General features: G+C 52.5%; 1 protein-coding gene across 3 annotated transcripts in view; it reads left to right on the forward strand.

The window, feature by feature from the left end:
- The window catches only part of AFAP1L1 (actin filament associated protein 1 like 1), a 57,458-nt gene that overhangs the window by 19,122 nt on the left and 18,309 nt on the right, over positions 1-20,027 (forward strand). Inside the window, exons 1-9 of one of the 3 annotated variants that reach the window (XM_059417126.1) lie at positions 5,716-5,940; positions 6,095-6,223; positions 7,274-7,357; positions 8,128-8,225; positions 9,339-9,447; positions 13,392-13,517; positions 14,183-14,394; positions 16,140-16,319; positions 18,306-18,398. In XM_059417126.1, coding sequence (XP_059273109.1) covers positions 5,847-5,940; positions 6,095-6,223; positions 7,274-7,357; positions 8,128-8,225; positions 9,339-9,447; positions 13,392-13,517; positions 14,183-14,394; positions 16,140-16,319; positions 18,306-18,398 — 1,125 coding nt within the window. In that variant the 5' untranslated portion in view covers positions 5,716-5,846. Of the gene's footprint in view, positions 1-5,715; positions 5,941-6,094; positions 6,224-7,250; positions 7,358-8,127; positions 8,226-9,338; positions 9,448-13,391; positions 13,518-14,182; positions 14,395-16,139; positions 16,320-18,305; positions 18,399-20,027 lie in introns of those variants that run through there. The other 2 variants (XM_059417127.1, XM_059417128.1) reach the window with 2 other exon arrangements.

Below are 20,027 nucleotides of genomic sequence, written 5' to 3' on the forward strand. Positions count from 1 at the left end.
GCCCCCTGAGGAAAGGGGCTCCAGCCCTTCCTACTGCCACAGCTACCCTAAGCTCAGTGTCAGGCTCAGAGCTATGAACTGTCATTGTGGCAAGGCTTGCAGAGTCCCCGTGTCCTCTTGTCCCCGGACACCCCCTTCCTCCCCTCCCTTGTGCCCCAGCACCCGAAACTCTCTGGAAGTCACACGTAAATGGCCAGGCACCTGTCCAGAGCACTGAGCCCCCGTGCATGGCTTCCTTTCATCTTTACAATGACTGCGTGAAGCAGTTACTGTGATGACCCCCGGGGTCTGCAGATAGAGAACTGGAAGCTTGGACGAGTTAGGAAATTTCCCCGGGGGGCCACCACTGGAAAGCAGCCAAGCGAGGAGGGGCCAGATGGTGCACGGCCCGTGCTCTCGCTCACTCTTTGATGACTCCGCCAAGTCGCAAGCTTTGTGTGACTTTAACACTAGGGACTTTGATTTTCATTTCATTGTGGTGCCCTACCTAAGTCAAAGAACCTCTCTCGAACCTCCACTTGTCACGTCTTTAAAATGAGAAGGTTGGACTAGGTCATCAAAATGCTACGTTGGCTAAACAAATGCTTATCCGACAGCTACTGTGACCGAGACACGGTCCCTGTCCTGATGGAGCTTGGTACCCAACTACGGCAGATCTGTGGCCAGACAGCACCTGAGCAGTGCTCGGGAGCCAGCACAGTTCAGAGGCGGTCAGGAGATAGCAGCCCTCGCGGCAGCAGGGCCCCGACTGAGTGCAGGCTCCAGGCACCGAAGACCGAGCACTGCACACACTCAGCTGCCTCGCTTGGCAGGGGTCGGTCGGCACTTGGCCTCGCCTTGCCGTCAGGGTGACAGACAGAAGGCCAGGGCGCGGAGCTCCCCAGCGTGCCATCTTGCTGTCGCTTGGAAGCAGTAGCTGGAGAATTGCAGGGTGCCGGGTCTGACCGCAAGGGCCCATGCACGGTGCTCCTCTCCGCCAGACTCCCTGCTCTGGCTAGTTATAATCTGTGGGAGCTCCTGTTCCCACCTGGACTTGCGGTTTTTCTTTCCTTTTTTTTTTTTTTTTTTTTTTTTTAAGATTTTAGTTATTTATTTGACAGAGAGAGATCACAAATAGAGAGGCAGGCAGAGAGAGAGAGGGAAGCAGGCTCCTTGCTGAGCAGAGAGCCCGATGCAGGACTCGATCCCAGGACCCAGAGATCATGACCTGAGCCGAAGGCAGCGGCTTATCCCACTGAGCTACCCAGGCACCCTGGACTTGCAGTTTTTCTAAGGTGAGGTCTGATGATAACTTGGGAGCAAAGGAGAAACACCTTCCCATGTTCCTTGGGTTCACAAACGTGCCTTGCAGTGTGGGTTTTCTGGCGGAGTAGCTTTCATGGGTTGAACCTCGGAACCACCTGGAGTGCTTATTAAAATGCAGGTTCTGGGGCGCCCAGGTGGCTCAGCTGGTTAAGCGGCTGCCTTGGGCTCAGGTCGTGATCCCGGAGTCCTGGGATCGAGTCCCACATCCTGAGCAGAGAGCCTGCTTTTCCCTCTGCCTCCCACTCCCTCTGCCTGTGCTCTCGCTTTCTCGCTCTCTGGTAAAAAAAGAAATAAGATCTTTTAAATAAAAAGAATAGATAATAAAATGAAATAAAATGCAGCTTCTTGGTTCTCAGTAGAGGGTCTGCAGAACCAGAAAGCCCAGGGAGGAGATCCAAGAATCAGCCTTTCCAGCAACGCCCCTGGGAGAGTCTCCTTCTTGCTAAAATTTGAGGCTGCTGTCCTGGCCGTCTGTTTGAGGCCTGGCAGAACCCCTCACCATATGCACTATGCACATACGATTTCTCTCCACATTCAATTCTGCCATCACTTAAATCCCTGTGGTTTCAGTTCTCTGGCACTAAAGACGAAGCTGCCACGGAAGGCACTGCCACAGTCGTTGCCCCTGAAAGCCAGTTTTTGGAAGGAGAGCTCGGGACTGCCTTTGAAGAGCCGAGCACCCGCTGAAAACCCTTTTGTGCCCAGGAGGTATAAGGGGCTCCCTGGGATGAGATCCTGCTGTTGAAGCCAGGTAGATGATTTGAGAAGCTTGTTTTGCTTCTCTGAGATCTCGAGAGTGAGGGCTCTGAAGTACACAAACAGGCCCAGAGCAAAGAGATGGACTGAGCAAGAATTTCAGCCCCCCAGTAAGGGTTATGGTCCCCAGGTCGGGAACCCAAATGAAGTCATGGCCCAGAGCCCTCAGCAGGAGGGTTTTGAGGGGCTACTTGCCTCTTCCCTGCCCCAGCCTGGCCTCCACTGCTGTGAGCCCACATTTTCTGATGGAAGATTCCAGCACAGGATGTACACTGTGACGTTGGACAGACCTGGGCTCCAGGGCTGCCCTTACCAATTACTAGCAGCGTGGCCTCGATTCTCCGAGCCTCTGTTCCCTCCCTCGTTGGGGCACAGAGCCCCACACTACGTCCCTCCTTGTGCAGCTTATGAGGCTGAAATGAGAAGGTGAGCCTTAAGTGCCCAGCACACAGTCACTGCTCTGCCTTGGGGAAGGGTTCTCGCCCATTTGCCCGCTGCAGGCTGAGACGCCGCCTGTGGCTCACGCTCCCTCCGCCAACCAACTCTGGAAATGATGGGGGACTGTCCCTCAGCCACCTGCTCCTTGCCAGGTCCTTTCAGGCTACAGAAGCTGCCACAGGTCCTGGGCAGCTCCTCACTGCCCATAGGCTTCTCCCAGGTTCACTCAGTTTCCTCCTTCTCCTTTGCTCTATTTGGACTTTTGTGATCACGTCTCCATTCAACAAGAACACTTAGAAGTCAGAGTCCCATGTTAAGAATCCCATTAACAATCAGGGAAAAGAATTTAAAGAGCCGTTAACAAAGCTTAGGTATTAAAACTCCCCCACCTTTCCGTGCAGAGAACTCACTCGGAACCTAATTGTTCTTACTTTGGAAACAATTGCAACAAACCTCAAATTAGTAGCAGGAGAGCTTTTAGAAGCAGGAATCTAAGCTTTGGCACATAAACTTTGGCTGATAAGAGCAGGAAGAAATCGTCGGGACCCCAGAGTGAGATGAGAGGCAGAAAGGGCTGGAGGGAGTTGGGGAGAGAGGGAGGGAGGAGTGGACACAGGGGCAAGACTTAGCAATCCAAGGTCATTCATTGAAGGGCCACGATTCTCAGAAAGGTGTGATTGGGGATGCTTCCTGGGAGTCCGCAAGGTCAAACCTACTTTTCTATGATACTCAGACGCAGTATGCCTTTTTTCACTCCCATTCTCTCGAGGTTTACTGTGGAGTTTTCCAGAGGTTGTGTTGTGTGATGACACAGTAGCTCTGAAGGCTAATGGGATATGTGCTGGTGTGTTCTTGTGGTTTAAAATTTCCTCAGCCTTAATTGTGAATACAGTCGATATTGGTAACTGTAAGGCACATAGGACAAAAGTTCTCTGGCGCCTTGATAATTTCCTAACGTGCAAAGGAATCCCAAAGCCAAAAAGTTTCAGAGGGATAGTCACTGTATCCCATAGCCTTGACTTTCCCACGTAATATCAGAGCAATGTCATGAATTTTCAAATAGGAACTATGGCTGCAGGCCATGAGAAAGCTACCATGGTCCCCCGTGGTGCCTTCCTGGGAGTGTTTACCATGGCCTCCCTCATGAGTAATTAGGGGTGTGTGTGTGTGTGTGTGTGTGTGTGTGTGTGTGTGTGTGTGGAGCATACCCACTGAAACAATCTTACTCATTTTCTCAATCCCCTGAGTGGCACACAATTAGCGCTCAGTCAATATCTTAGAACTGAGTTAACCGACTTTCAGTGTGTCTACTGAAGGTGCCCGAGAAGTCTGTGATTCCATTTGTAAAGATTTCCTTTGCCACAGCTAAAATCTACCTAAGATGTTCTTCTGATTTTAAGTGGTTTCCTACTTTGAGGAAGGAAATCTTCCCATCAGAAGCCTTGCTCAGGGGGCACTGCCAGGGCTGGGGCCGTGGAGAGAGCAGGGCCTCTGGGTCCCTTGCACTTGGGCTGCAAAGCAAGTGGAGCCCCCTGGCGTTGTGTGACTCCACAGCTCTAGGAATCACGTGTGTGACCATCCCGCAGCCTCTCTTGGTCTTGGTCCTCTTCTGGAACAAAGGTACCCCAGCAGGACCTGCTTACAGATGAGACAGGGCAGTCACATCCCCTATCTCAGTGCCCAGCAGCAGAGAGGAGCTCACACAGTGGCCGCTGACAGCATCAGCTCTTAGCTCCTTTCCAGCAGGTTTAAGGTGATGACGAAATGCTACAGAGAGATGGCCACATCCCATTTTTTCCAACAACTGCCACTATCTGTGTGTACAATTCTAGTTTTTAAAAATCCTGGCGTAGTCATCCGCTCATGCTCTCTCTCATGAAACACATATGGAGAGCCGGCACTGAGCAGACCCCAGACTAGATGCCGAGGAAGCTGAGATTCCTAGGGCGGTCTGCCCTATCTAGAGCCTCCCAGCCTGCTGGGGAAGCAGACAGCTCTAGAGACCCACCCAGCATAGACCAGCATGCTAAACACTGACAACGGCAACAGCTGAGTTGGCGTGAGATTTACTCTCTATAGGGCAAGGCACTCCTCATGCATAACCTAATTATCTTCCCAGGAACGCTCTAAGACAAGTGCTATTATTACTCCTGCATAGAGGAAGAAACTGAGTCACAGGCTAAGTACCTTTCGCAGGTCTCACCATAATGAATGGAGTCTAAACTTGAACCCAGCAGATTGGCTCCAGCAGTTATTCACGAGGTTATAGCCCCTCTAACACACCCAGACCCTATAACTGTAAGTCGGAGTCTGGTTGTTTCTTTAGGAGGGTCCAGGGTGGAGAGAAGCCCATGGGGCTGGGAGCCCAGAGACTATAAGCCAGAGGCCTGGCTCTTCGGTGACCTCTGTGTGACTGCAAGCAAGACACCGCTCTTCTCTGAGCCTTGGTTTCTTCTTCTAAAAAGGAGGTGTGCTCGTGGGACCGATCTCAAAACTCATTGGTATGGTTATATGCAGTCCTGCAAGGCAGTCTAGTGCCATGGTTAGAAGGGAGGGAGCTAAGGCCAGATGAAGTGTCATTGGCTGTGTGACCCTGGAGGAGTTACTTAACCACTCTGAGCCATAAAATGCTCAATAGTAAATTTAAATGCAATTATAAGTATGGAAGGCCTAGTACAGCTCATGAGAATTGTTCAACACGCTTAGCTTTTAGTATTCTGCACAAGTGACTAGCAAGTCACAAAGCAGGACAGTACTACTACTGTACAAAGCTGGTCTAAGGCGAACCAAGTCCCAAGTTACTGTTAGGGACAGGGACACATCAATGACATCATGGTTGCGGTATGCTCTGGTCTTAAAGGACTGTGTGTTGTGGGGCTTGCCACTCGGTGTGGTCTCAACCAGCGACGTCAGCGTCAGCCCGGAGCTCGCTGGCAGTGCAGAATCTCGGGTCCTGTCCCAGACCTGAGCCCGCCTCTGCATTTTGATGAGCTCCCCAGGTAATTCCTCTATACCCTGAAGTTTGAAAAACACTGGTAAAGCACTGAAAGACTGGTGACAACGGTTTGGGGCCTGGGATGGGAAGGGTTAATGTTTAGTTTGGCTCCCACCAAGGCACCGGAAACAGAAGGTTCCAGAGATTGAAGCATATGAACTGATGAGACAGGAAGGCTCCCTTCCTGCCTGTGTCCTGGATGGCCAGGGGCTCCAGCCCGGGACCTGCACTGAGCCCCGAGCTGCAGCGAGGAAGGAGACCTGGGCCTGGACAGCCGAGGGCATGCTGGGACAAGGGCAGGCCGAGAGCCTCTATTCAGCTTACCTGGGCTCACCAGGCCTAAGCTGGGAGCATGTGTCCTCAGGCCAAGGCCGTAGGAGGTCTGAGGGAGAGTGGGAGGCGCAGCGGAACGTCATGGTTAACTGAGCAGGGCTCTCCCTCGGGAGGTGAGTGGACAGCCCGGGGACAGCTGTGGGAGGGCTTCTGAGGTCTCCCTGTCACACCCGCCCTGCCTTTGGCCTGGGCTGCCCTGGCCTCTGGTGGATGAGGGCAGAGCTGGGATCCTGACCCCAAGCCTCCCTCCCCCGTGCTTCCTTCTAGTGCTGGAGCAGCTGCTGCCTGAGCTCACGGGGCTGCTCAGCCTCCTGGACCATGAGTACCTCAGTGACACCGCCCTGGAGAAGAAGATGGCTGTGGCCTCCATCCTGCAGAGCCTGCAGCCCCTCCCAGGTCAGCCACCGACCCTCTGCCCCCAGCTCCTCAAGAACCTTCAGGAACTCCCCAGGACCAAAGCCTCACAGCGTGCCACCAAACACTTTCAGGGCCTGACCGGTGTCCTCAGCCACTTTGTTCCTTCTCCATCCTGGCTCTTCATACCCCTCCCAACTTGACCCACTAATGCTCATGTACACAACACAGCTGCCACACACACTCACACACACACCATGCTCACTCGTGTGCACAACACAGTCTCACCGACACAGGACACCCATAGCAAATATGCTGTCCCGTGACACATGCCCCACACGCACCAGCAGCACGCTCTCCCCGACGCAGTTCACGCGATATACGACACACAGCACACCCAGGTACACCTCGTGTACCCCACGTACTCTCATGCACGACACTCACACACAGCACACACATTGCACACACACCCTCCGCGAGCTGTACCTGGCCCTGTGGCTTCCCTCATGCCCCTCCAGGAACCCCATGGCTTCTCTGCCCCACCGTCGCTCTGCAGCAAGGGCTCCCCATCCACTCCTGCCTGTGCTCAATGCCCCAGGTCAGCCCCGCACTCAGTAAACTCTGACAAGCCATAGTGTGCCCATACAGTGTTGTGGGGGTCTGAGGGTTGAGGGCATGGGCATCACTCCTGGGTGACTCTCTGAGCCTGTCCTCCAGGGACAAAACAGGCTGATGTCATCAGCAGGCCTCACAGGACTGTGGGAGGGTGGGAGGGGCGGTGGTCTGCCAGCCATGCTTGGCCCTGGCCCTGCCCCTGGCCCTCCCCAGAGCAGCCTTATGTTCTGTTTTCTGTACCGTGCTCTGAGCATCCTTTCCTTTGGAGAAGGAGACGCTCAGGAAAGAGCTAAAAATCAGAACAAATGTTTGAAAACCAGGGAACTCATTTAGGTTGTGCACGTGCTTTGTCAAAGAGGCCGAGTCCTGAGTGGGCTTGTGTCCCGGTGGCGGGAGGGGGGGACCCGGCCGTCCTCAGAGTGGGCAGCAGCAGACCACAGCCCCCTCACCGCAGCTGGGCTCTCCCACTCCTCACAGCCAAGGAAGTCTCCTACCTGTATGTGAACACAGCAGACCTCCACTCTGGGCCCAGCTTCGTGGAGTCCCTCTTTGAAGAGTTCGGTAAGCGGCCGTCTCCCAACCCCAGCCGGGAGCTGTCCTCTCCCTGCGTGTGCGAGCCCCCTGGCCCCGTCTCTGGAAGGGCCCTCGGATTGGGTGGGAGTCTGACTCTTAACGTCGCAGCACTGAGTCACAGTGGGCAAGTCCCTTGGCCTCTCTGGGCCCTGCCCAGTCTGAAAATCCAGTCAGAATCTCTGTGGTCACCGGAAGTCATCCCCAGGATTTTAAGAAAGATAGGGAGGAACGCATAGGCCACAGAAGACGCTGTCGCTCTGCTGCTCAGAGCCGCTGGTGGTGGCCGCCTGAACTCTGGGCTGAGCCTCCCTGCCCCCCAGCAGAAAGGAGAGCTGCCAGGGGGCATGGGAGCAGCCACGCCGGGCTGTGGGCAGGACGTGTCCCAGCCCTGCTCCCTCCCAAGGGAAGATAGCACTATTCCTCTTTGAGAAAGTTGCAGGTCAGGTGAAAGTTTCAGGGATGGAGAGACTGAGGGAAGACACAGGGCCTTCATGACCTACTTCTTGAAAATCCCCAAAGCACCACACCAGATACCATCTCTTTTGGTCCTCTTGGTAACCTTGGCAGACAGACAAGGCAAGGGATTATTGAGACCGGTGTACAGAGGAGAAGACCAAGTCTCAGAGTGATGGGGTCGCTTGCCGAGGGTTTCTAACGAAGGAGGTGATAGAGGCCTCCAGACCCCAGGTCCAGGCTTCCTCCCATTCTACTGAGCTCATCCCTGGCTTCCTCTGCCCCCATGGCCTGGCCCTTGGTAGACTGTGACCTGAGCGACCTCCGGGACATGCCAGAAGATGACGGGGAGCCCTGCAAAGGAGCCAGCCCTGAGCCAGCCAAGAGCCCGTCTCTGAGACACGTGAGTCATGGCCTGGGTTCCCAAACCCTCTGGCCCTCTGTCCCTCTGAAGTGGCCAGGAAAGCTCTCCGGCCAATGCCTAGGACCCCCCGGCTGTGCAGGACCCTGTTCTAAGGGGAGAAACGGGCAGTGGGAACATTTCAGTGACCCATGGTGTGCTCACCACGCCCACACTGAACAGGGATAATGTGGTAAACTGCCCTGTCCCTTCAGGCACAGAGGACACCCCCCCCCCAACTTCTGACTGCCATAATAAACGTGGAGTGAGTGTAGGGAAAGTTCTGGGTTAGGGCTTGGTGGCCTCTGCCCTCCTCCTGCTGCCATGTGGTCTTAGATGAGCCACCTCCCCTTTCTGAGCCTGTTTTTCACTTGCAAAATAAAGTTTTGGTTCATACCTGGGGTTCCCTGCCTTCGTCCTTGGAACTAAGGCAAGGGGCTCATAATCACATTGAACACTGCGTTGACTGCATAACTCACTATCCTCATCGCCATCCAATGGTACCAACTGTTGACCCCTCACTGCGTCCTTTTCATGCTCACAATAACTGAACAAGGTTGGCACCGTTGGTATCCCCATTTTACAGATAAGGCTTAGCGTGAGTAAACATGTCAGTGCCCACAACTTGTGAGCTACAGAGCTTAATCCCGGTGAAGTGGGGGTGCCCTGGCCTCAGGGCCTAAGCTCTTAACCATGAGGCCGTGCCACCTCACTGAGTATTGTGTCTTCCACATGCTTGTCGTGCTTCCTCACAGGTGTGCAGACATGTTTGCAGAGCACTGCCGAACTCTGGCGGTTTTTTATCATTCCACATGGGCTTACTTCATCAAAAGCCTAATGACATCTGTGTGACCTTCCACAAAACTTTTAGAACCTCTCAAGAAGTCCCGATGCTGAAATGAGTCGGACAAGAAATAGAGGACCAGGTGGCCTCTCAGGGTTCCCACCTCTGCCCTCTGCCCCTCTGTCGGAAGTTCCTGCTTCACATCTGCATCCCCCCTCCACCTCCTTGGGGCTCCCGCCTCTCTCTGTCCCAGCCTCCTCTCCATCACCCCACCGACTCCGTCCGCTCTCCTGGCCTTCCTGGTCTTACCTGCCTCCTTTGTCCCCCTTCAGTCAGCCGACCTGCCTCCACCGCTTCCCCAACGGCCCCCACCAGAGGACTACTATGAAGAGGCCCTACCCCTGGGACCAGGCAAGTCCCCTGAGTACATCAGCTCCCACAGTAAGTTTCTGGTCTCCCCACCCCCTACAAACTGGGACTCCTCTCCTAAAGCTCCCGTGTGTCCTGCCAGGGCTGGAGCTCCAAGCCCAGCACCTGCCCAGTCCTCCATACAACCGGGGTAAAAGCTGCCTGAGCCCCCAGCCTCTCTAAGGGGAGGAGGCCAGTGGTCCTAGTCCCAGTGATCAGGGACTTGTTTACAGCCCCAGTTCTGTCCAGCCTTGGACATTCCCCTTCCCTATCCTGAAAATAAGAAGGGGGCTGGATAACATGCCTGTAATCGTGCAGGGACGGAGGTCCGCAGCCGGGCACTGTGTCCCAGTTCCAAGAACTGAAGCCGGGGCTCGCTATGTGCTCCTCCTTGGTGTACCCCATGAGCTGGTTCATACTTCAGCCCCACCATGTCTTGGGGGCAGATTGAGTTATTAAGTTAACTCGGAGGATAAAAAAGCATGTGACCGAAATCAAAAGGTCTCCGAATAGAATGTGGGCACCCCAGGGAATTCACGAATTGATAAAGGAACAAGGACTAGAAGCCTTCCTGACATTTAGCTCAACACTCCTTTCTAAAATTTCTATATGAATGTTTTGGAGTTCTAACATTTATAATCTAATAATAGCATAAGCCTGTAAGCAGTCTATCCACACACATATAATGGACCCATGCATACATGGAAGTACATTACATGGTTACTTTTTTACTGGTAGGTGAACACAATAAAATGAAATAATTTAGAGGGCACTGGTACAAATGGCCTCTGAAAAATCTCTTAAATCAGCCACAACAGACTGTCATCTTTCCATGGGTTTCCTCCAGCCCGGAAATGAATGGCTGTTTCTTTGCGGATCAGCTAATCCACTGGCTGGGATGGAGCAAGCCAACAATACATACCAAGAAACTATACTACGGTTTTTGGATGACCCAACATTTGTAGTTGAACTTCTAGAATGTAATGTTTATGTGGTGTTCCACTCTCACTCAGTAGCACAGTGGATTATACTCCAACTGCAAAAAAAAAAAAAAGAAAGAAAGAAAGAAACAGGTCTGTCTGTGCTGATCAGAACTGAATTCCAAGATACCTTCATTAATCAAAACCTCAAACACAGAATACTACCTATTATAGGATTCCATTTGTTCCTGAATGGGGTACGCATGCACTTACGCATGCATTTTAGCAATTTTGCTAGGATGTGCAAGGAACCGTGAACAGTATTCCCCTGTGGGAAATGAATAGACACCTGGGGGAAGGGAACATAATATTTTCCCATTCATCCTCTTTTATACTGATCGTGCTTATCACCATGGGCCTATTTTTTTATTGTAACAAAATATACGTAACATAAATGGACCATTTCAACTACTTTAAAGTGTCCAATCAGGTGCATTTAGTAGTACACTCACCGTGTTGGGCAGCATCAGCTCTACCTCGTTCCCAAACATTGCCTCACTCAGGGAGGAAAGCAAGTACCCATTAAGCAGTCACTCTCATTGTCCTTTTCCCCTGAGCCCTTGGCAACCACCAATCTGCTTTTTGTCTCGGTGGATTGGCTAATTTTGAATCTTTTATATAAATAGAACCGTACAATGTGGGGCCTCTGGTGCCTGGCTTATTTCCCCTTAGTATACTGTTTTCGAGCTTAACCCGCATCACCACGTGAATCGGTACTCCTCTCCTTTCTATGGGCATGTCGTGTTCCATTGTACGGATAGTTGTTCAGTCCTTTGTCAGTTGGTGGATATTTGGGTTTTTTCCACCTGGGGCTACTGTGGCATGTTATTTTTAGGATGAATTAACTAGTGAAAACAAAGTGGAAGGGTGGGCTTAGACCAGGTGGTCAGTGGTTCTCTTTGGCCTTGAAAGTCTTGCAGTCTGTGTTGCTGCAAGAGGCTATTTGGATCCAAAGCAGGTGACTTTGTTCTATTTTATCCACTTGAGGACAGGAGAGGAAGGTGAGGACAAAGTGCTGAAGTTCAGATCAAGGCCCTCCACTGAGCGAGGTTCCTCTACCTTCCCCAGGAGCTGACACTCCTCTCCACTGGGGCAGCGGGGATCCTGGGGCAGGAGGGAAGGGCGGGCCTCAGGAAGGGCCAGGGAGCTTGACCAGGGAGAGGGTGCCAAGCCTGTCGGGGAATATCCTTCCTCTGACACAGTGACCAGCCCTGCCAGGTGTTCAAGTGTGCTGCCTGCGTGTCCCCTCCCTCTTTCCCATTGCGCCCCGCCCGCCCCCCTCCATCTCACAGGATGTCGCCGGCATCTGAGGCCGCAGAGGACCTGCTGGGAAAGGCAGGCTCTGATCATCACTAGGGAGATAGCACTAGGTCTCCCAGTTGCTGGGAATTTGAGTGCTGCTGTCCTCAGGAAACAGATGGATGGCAGGGGCCAGGAGCCCAGAGCAGCACTTTGAAGAACAGTGTGGTGTGAGAGCCAGTTGGACTGCATGAAGGAAGTCTTCCTGGAAGAGGGGATGTGCATCTATTCCCTAAGCTGACAACCTCAGTTCTCATGCAGCCTTTGGCCCTAGCAAACAGTGTATGGCCCCAGCATCCCCATCTGTAAAATGGGCCTCATACCTACCTCCCTGCATTGTAGGAGTCAAAGGAAATGGTAATAATCATGGCATCTGGCATCTGTCTAGTGCTTTTTATGTGCCAGGCATTGTGCCAAGAGCTTGTATGCATTGTATCACTAGTCCAAAGTGGGAACTGCTCCCCTTACTGTAAGGTGAAGAACCTGAAATGCAGAGAAACTGAGACTTTTATGACCAATAAATGGTGGTGACAGATTCATCTCAAATCTGGTCAAACCCAAAGCACATGCCTTTAACCCACCGATCTTCAGAGTGTGCCCCAGGGACCATCTGCATCAAAATAACCTTAACTGTTTAAAAAAAAATCTGATTTCTTGGCGTTCCATATAGTTTCTATTTGTACAGATTTTTAATGTCCTATTAAGTAGGTCTTTTTTTAAAGATTTTATTTATTTATCAGAGAGAGAGAGGGAGAGAGAGCGAGCATAGGCAGACAGAATGGCAGGCAGAGGCAGAGGGAGAAGCAGGCTCCCTGGAGCCCGATATGGGACTCGATCCCAGGACACTGGGATCATGACCTGAGCCGAAGGCAGCTGCTTAACCAACTGAGCCACCCAGGCATCCCTTATTAAGTAGGTTTTTTTTAAATGTCAATTGATCAGTTCGGTCCCCACCGGTGAATCAGAATCTCTAGGGAGATAGCCCAGGGATCTGCATTTTAAAGAGACCCCAAGTAAATCTGAGCAGAATACAATGCCACATAGCCCCTCCCCTGCACTGTGCTCCCCCCTGAGTGGGAATGTGCTGGGAACATTCCATGGAACATTCCAGCTGTTGTGTTCACTATTGTATGCGCTTCCATTACCTCCTCTAGTCCAGTTCCTGCCCATAGTCACAAAGGTTTGGGAGAATCACTGTCACAAGAGAGAGCATATGTATAAGGAAGGGAGCAGAAGGACCGAGGTGGCAGAAGATGAGGGGGTGCTGAGCCCAGACAGCTAGAACAATGTAGAGGGAGAGGGCTGTGACCAAGACACACACACACACACACACACACACACACACACACACATACACACACACAACAGTGCTGTGGGATCACTGAGGAGATGCTGACCATTCTTTGTCTGAGAAGGTCAGAAGAAGGATCTTTGAGTTGGGTATTGAAGGATGAGTAGGAGTTCTCTAGCAGAAGCTAAGAGAGCACACAGAATAGCATGAACACAGCCCTAGAGGTGTGACAGGGCCCAAAAGGGCAGCTCCTGGTGATAGGAGCACAGAGAGCTTGTGGGGAGCTAGAGCAGATGACATACAGAGAGGAGGCCCCTTATCCTGGCAAGGGAGCTGTACTCTATCTTCCCCAAGGAGGGGCAGGGTGTCTGGAGTCTTCCCCTGAAGCCTGCCTGTCTTTCTCCAAGGTGCTGCTCCTTCCACCAACCCCACAGATGGCTGCAGCCCAGCCCACTCCATCATGGATGGCTACTACGAGGATGCAGACAGCAGCTACCCCGCGACCAGGATGAATGGGGAGCTAAAGAACTCCTGTAAGTACTGGGAAGTTGTTCAGAATGGCCCTAACCTCAGAGAACAGGCCTTGACCTGACCGTTGGCATGCACGTGCACACCAGCCCCTCTGGGTCACCACAGAGGCCCCAAGCCCTTGTACTCAGTGATTCCAGGGTTCAGTGGAAAGACCACCAGCATGGGAGTCAAGAGCCCTGGATCTAGCCCTTGCCCTGACCCTTGGTGACTGACCTTGAATGAGTCTTATTCTCTTCGAGCCTCCAGTTGCCTTCAGTATAAAATAGGCATTTGCTGGGTGCTATGAGAGTCACCTGAAACTAAGGACATGACGATGACGGGGTATGACAGTAGCTGATGTTAGCGGAGCACTCACTGAGTGCCAGATACTGGGCTGAATGCCCTGTGGTCACTGATCCTAATAGCCTGATGAGGGAGATAGTGTCATTGACCGTGACTGTCTCTCTGATAAGAAAACTGAAACTCGGAGAAGTCACCGAGGTCACAAAGCCACCGGTAAATCTGTACAACACAGTGCCCATGTAGGGGTGTAGAGATCACCACAATCACACTTCATGTCCACCCCCTCCTGGTCCCCGAATCCCAGGGCAAGGGCGCCTACAGAAAGGTAAGAAGGTGCCTCCCAGGCAAGAACGCAGTAACGGGTCCTTTCCTGTGGCTCCCGCAGACAATGACTCGGACCCGATGAGCAGCTCCTACGAGTCCTATGACGAGGAGGAGGAGGAAGGCAAAGGGCCGCAGCCCACACACCAGTGGCCCTCAGAGGAAGCCTCCATGCACCTGGTGAGGGACTGCAGGATATGCGCCTTCCTGCTGCGGAAAAAGCGCTTCGGGCAGTGGGCCAAGCAGCTGACCGTCATCAAGGAGGACCAGCTCCTGGTGAGTGGCCGCGGAAGTGTGCCTCTAGGCCTCACATGGACTGCGCGTGTGTGTGTGACTGTCTGTGTGTGTGTGTGTGTGTGTACAGGTGTGTCTGCCTTTTCCTCTGGGCTTGCTTTGTGCACACAGGCTCAGTACTTCTGAGATCAGGGCTCTCCCACTGGAGCAGAATGAAAACACACACACACACACACTCAAAGACCTGATACAGACTTTGCCAAGTTTTTGTTTCACCGGGAATGAATTTTTAATCTGTTTAAAACAATGTTTATTGTCTTCATTATGCAACTAAATGTGTTTATGTATAAATCTAGAGAAAAACGTAATGAAATTATTTTTAAAGCCACCCAAAATCCCATTGACCAAAAGCCAACCATTGGTAAGTTTAATATCCAGGTTTCCACTCTCATTTTTTCCATGCACTTGCCTTTTCTAAAACTGAACCCGTGAAACATTTACTATAGAACTTGTTTTCTTAGATTTTTTTTTGCCTTTTCTAAAACTGAACCCGTGAAACACTTACTAAAGAACTTGGTTTCTTAGATTTTTTTTCTCATCACCATAATTTCATAGAAGAAAAATGTACCTTTAATTCCAGAGTAGGAATATAGATATTTAAGAAAAAAAAAGCTAATAGTTCTTTACCCCCAAATCCATAGAGAAGCCTTGTCCAGCCTATAACCATTTGAAACATTTTTTTTCTCATCCTGGAGCAGTGAAAAGCTCACCCCAGGCCAGAACCACTCCAAAGGTCATGACTTACTTCTTCCCACTCCTTATGCCATTTTTTCTTCTTGGCATATTGCATTGGTTAGGATCTCCAACACAATGTAAATAGAAGCGGTGAGAGCAGGCGTCCTTCTCACAGTCCAAAGCTCAAAGGAAAGCTGCAGTAATTCACTATTAAGGCTGATGTTTGCTGTGGGCGGTTTGTAGAAGCTCCTTATCACATTAAGGCAGTCCCCTCTATATGTCTATTTTGCTAAGAGTTTATATTACAAACAGGTAGAAAATTTTACCAAATGCCTTTTCTGTTTTTATTGACATATGTGGCTTTTCTCCTTATTTTCTATTAATATGATGAATTATAGGGTTGGTTTTTGAAGGCTGATGCATTCTTGAAATCCTAGAATAAGCCCTATTCGGTCTTGATACAATATGCTTTCGTATGTGTCTGGATTCTATTTGCTGGTGGGTTTTTTAAGGGCTTTTGCAACCATATTGAGATCAGCCTATGATTTTCCCTTTTTGTAATGTCATTGTCAGGTCCTGGTATCAAGATTACCTTGATGCTGGTTTCATAATAATAATTGGAAAGTGAGAATCATTATTGATAAATAACTGACTTCCTAAGCCCAGCACTCCATCTCTGCTAGGATTCTCTCTGCTGCATTCCTGCTAGGTAACTCATTAGTAGCAGGGAGCTGGTTCCCTTCCGAGCCAGGTTGTTTCTTCTCTGGTTCTTTAGACTAGAATGGTCTTCCTAGGATTGTGCTAAATTCTGTCTCTTCCTAATAGATGGCTGTGCCCCTCGCTGGCTCTTGAGATCTAAAGTGTGTCCAAAGGCTCCCCCCTTCCAGGCTTCTCTTCTCTGGGGTGAATAACCACAGCCCCTGTCTTCATGCAGTGCCCACAGTTGGGCTGGGTGTGGGGGGATAGGTCGAGCTCTCCCAAGCCTTTGCGGGAAGGCATCTCCCTCCCCTGCCCTCCAGTCCAGAAGGGTGACCCCTTCTCTTCCTGTCCAGTGTTACAAGAGCTCCAAGGACCGGCAGCCGCATCTGAGGCTGGCGTTGGATGTCTGCAGCGTCACCTACGTGCCCAAGGACAGCCGGCACAAGAGGCACGAGCTGCGTTTCTCCCAGGGGGCTACCGAAGTCTTGGTGCTGGCCCTGCAGAGCCGGGAGCAAGCCGAGGAGTGGCTGAAGGTACATGGCACCCGCCCTTCCTTCACCCCCTTCCCCAGGCCTAGCTTTCAGTCAGGTGAGCTCCAGTGCCTGGAAAAACAGGCCTTGCTGGGGGTTGGGGGGGGGGGTGGCGATCAGAGTCCTGTGCACAGCTATAACTGGCCTGTGGAGGTGGGCTTCAGACATCTCCAGGAGACAGACCTCAGGCTGGAGTACTGCCTTCCTTCTAGTGCTCTGAAGCCTCTTTCTAACATCCTTACTGTGGGCTTGTCCAGCCTGGAATATGCCTCCTGGAATGGGGAGCTTAATATCTTCAAAGGAAACACATTTTATCGTTAGATAAGCTAATCCTTTAAAAAAAATAAAAAAGGAAAATTCCTTCCTGTCTCAGGTGAAGTGTGTATCCTTGTAACACCCAGCTGTGGTCCAGCTTCCACATCTTGCTTCTGACTGCAGAGCAGTGAGTTACCGTGTGCTGAGCACGTATCTTGTGCCACGCATCGTGCTAAGAGAGTTATATACTTGACCTCATTTACTCTTGGCAGTGGGACTGTTATCCTTCCCCTTCTACAGATGAGGAAGCTGAGGCCCAGGAATCTTCTGTGACTTGCCAAATGTCACCCGACAAAGTCGCTGGGGGCAAGATTAGGAGCTACCAAGGAAATCTACTCCAAAGGCCATAGGCAGGGTGGCACAGTGATGACAAGGGAGGACTTTGGTGGCATAGACTTGAGTTCAGGTCTCAGGCCTAAATGGCACTTACTGGCTAGGTGACCTTCTGCAAATGACTTTGCCTACCCTTGCCTCAGTTTCCTCTTCCGTAAAATGGTTCTTGTAAAGGTTCTGGAGACCATTTGATATAGTGCCTGCCAGACAGTAAATCCTCAGTAAGTGGATAAGTGATCATCTTGCGATAGAGGTGGGGCTGCCCTCCCCAGTCCCTTACCTCCAGCCGGCCAGGGCCAGCCGTGTCCCTGCACCCTGTCCCGCTCCCCCACTGACACCTTTCTCCCTCCTCCTCTGATCTTCCTGCTGGAACAAAGGAACCAGACCCCTCCTTCCCTCGCCATCCTCCCTTCCTTCCTGTGATAACCAGCTCTCGCCTTGGGAGGCTTAGTGCTCTTTATCTCTGTCTCAGGAGGGGAAGGAAGGGAGAGAACCTGCCTGCTGGGGGAGCCTCTGCCCTCCAAGGGCCGGGTGAGTCAGAAGAAGGAGCTCTAGACCGGAGCCTGAGACTGGAGTCAAGCCTGGACTGGAGACTGTTGACATCTGATATGGGGGGAGGGGGGGTCGTTAACCCAGAGGTTCAGGGCAGCCAACCATGGCTTCAGTTCTCAGAGCCCCATTATCCTGGTCTGTGACGTAGAGATCACAGTCGTCTCAGCACCTCGAGGCCGCTGTGGGGATACAGCAGGGCAATCCCTGTAAAACTGCAGGTGGGTGAGCAACAGGGATGGCTGCCATTATTCATGGTCTGGGTGCTTCTGCGGTGTGAGCGCGCCCGGAGTCTCCGCGTCCACGTCTTTGAAACGGTGGGGGTAGCCCGGTGGTCTGCAGGCTGTTGCCAAGGTTCCACACCGTCCCAGAAGCCCGTCTCTTGTGCTTGCACGGGGCGTCTTGGGTCACATGCCCCTTTACACCCATGATTTCACTGGTCCTCAGGCACCCCAAGGACGAAAGCAGAGGATAGTATTATCCCCATGTGACACACAGGGAAACCAAGGCCCACAGGGGGAATGTGGCTTTCACAAGACCATGCAACTGATCAGCAACGGAGCCCAGTCTAGAAGCCGTGCCTCTTGCTCCCCAGCCCCCTTCTCTTTTCAAGGGGCAGATGCAGGAGAAAGCCTATTCAAACCCCGATGTGCAGGAGGCCACATCAACCCCTCCCTTCTGCTCAGGGATCCCATCCCTGCTTCTTGATGGCCCTGACCACAGACTTCGTTCTTCCTTCTGCCTCCACAGTAGCCCTGCCCCCCTGCTCACAGCCATGCCCCCTCTCCGCAGGTCATCCGAGAGGTGAGCAGGCCTGCCGGGGCAACGGAGGGCACAGACGTGCCCAGATCCCCCGTCCTCCTGTGCAAGCTGGACCTAGACAAGGTACATCCATCTCCTCCAGGTCTCCTCTGTGCTGGGCGGCAGGGACTCTGCCCCAGGGAATCCACAGGTGGGTGGTAAAGCCAGGCACCGGCCTCATGCAAGCCGTGAGCGCCCCACGTGGAGCTGGCACGAGAGCAGCCGTGAATTAAAGCGTGCAGGACTGAATGAATGCCCGCGTACAAGGCACAGTGTGAGCCGGAGGAGGGAGTAAGTAACCCTTCCAGGACAGGAGGAGGGCACCGTTGAATGGAGCCATGAAAAGCAAATTGGAAACCATCAGAGGAGTGTGCTGCACTGGGACCGGAGTGACGTGGTCCTTGCTCAGGCAGCCGGAAATCCTATGTGCTGGTCCCCTTCGCTTTGCCAGGTGTAGCTGGGTGACCAAGGGACTCAGCCCCAAACCTACACACATGTAATAAAGGTTAGTGTTTCTAGAATAAGACTGTGTGGCCGGCATTGTCCTGTAGGTTTCACACGTATTACCTACTTTTATTCCTATGATGACTCTTCAACGAATTCCATTGTCAGGTGAGGAAGCTGGGACAGAGCGGCTAACCCCGAGTCCCATCGTCCGTATGAAGGAGGGCAAGAATATATACCCAGACACCTGGCTCTTGATGACTTTGCCATCCCATCTCTCAAGGGGGGTAGGGGCGAGCTGAGCTCTGCTTGGCAAGTGGTTCCTGAGCCTAGAGTACCAGGCGTTGTGCTGGGCACGTAGGCGCAATGCCAACAGAAGCACCGTGCCCCGCCTCCCGCTGGGGGGCGCTGCGTGCGCTCTAGGAGTGGAAAGTACCAGGTACCCTGGGAGCAACTGTCAGGGGTCAGCTTTTGTCCCAGGCATCTGGGAAGGTTCTCTGAGAGAGGGTATTCATGATGAGGGCGAATAACTCGTAAGGAAGGGGAGGACAAGGGAGCAGGCCCCGGAGCAGGGGGAAAGCACAGAATGGAAGGTGGCCAGTGTGGCTGGACTCAGACAGAAGGGGGCTCCCTGGCCTATTAGAGTGGCCCTTTCCATGACCTTTCTGGCAGCCCTGAAGGGGACAGGGGTTCACGCTGGCTGGAGGGGCAGTGGAGGAGGGGGAGGGAAGATGGCACCTGTATTAAGCTTTGAAGAACAGGTGAGACTGCATGGGGGCAGAGGTGGGCCAAGGGGCAGGGGCTGCAAGGCAGCAGCAGAAGCAAAGGCGTGGGGTCAACAGAGAGTCACTGGGAGAGGACGGGTAGAGGGCTCTCCTGCCAGGCAGAGGCTGGGGAAGATCAATCCTACCTTCACTTGGCCCTTGCCATTTGTAGGGACTGAAGGAACGCAACCTGGACAGTGTGCACGTGTGTGCATGTGGACAGTGTCTACCTGTGTGCACCTGCACACACCTGCAGGCCATGCCGTGGTGAGGCCCAGGTGTGTGTGGAGGACGGGGAGGCGAGCCCGTGCAGAGGACACTTCCTACACTCAGTGTCCTGGGGAGAGTTGCTCAAAGGTTGAGGGTGGGATTTTGGAAGTGAGTGGGATTGGGAGCGGTGGGTCTCCATGGACTCCTGTATGCGAAGCCCATTCCAGTGGGTTCAGAGTGTGTTTCGTATCTGTGCTCTGGCTTGATGAAAAGCTTGCCATTCCTATACCGCTGC

This window comes from Mustela nigripes, chromosome 12 (genome assembly GCF_022355385.1).
Source record: "Mustela nigripes isolate SB6536 chromosome 12, MUSNIG.SB6536, whole genome shotgun sequence".
NCBI classification, from domain to species: domain Eukaryota; kingdom Metazoa; phylum Chordata; class Mammalia; order Carnivora; family Mustelidae; genus Mustela; species Mustela nigripes.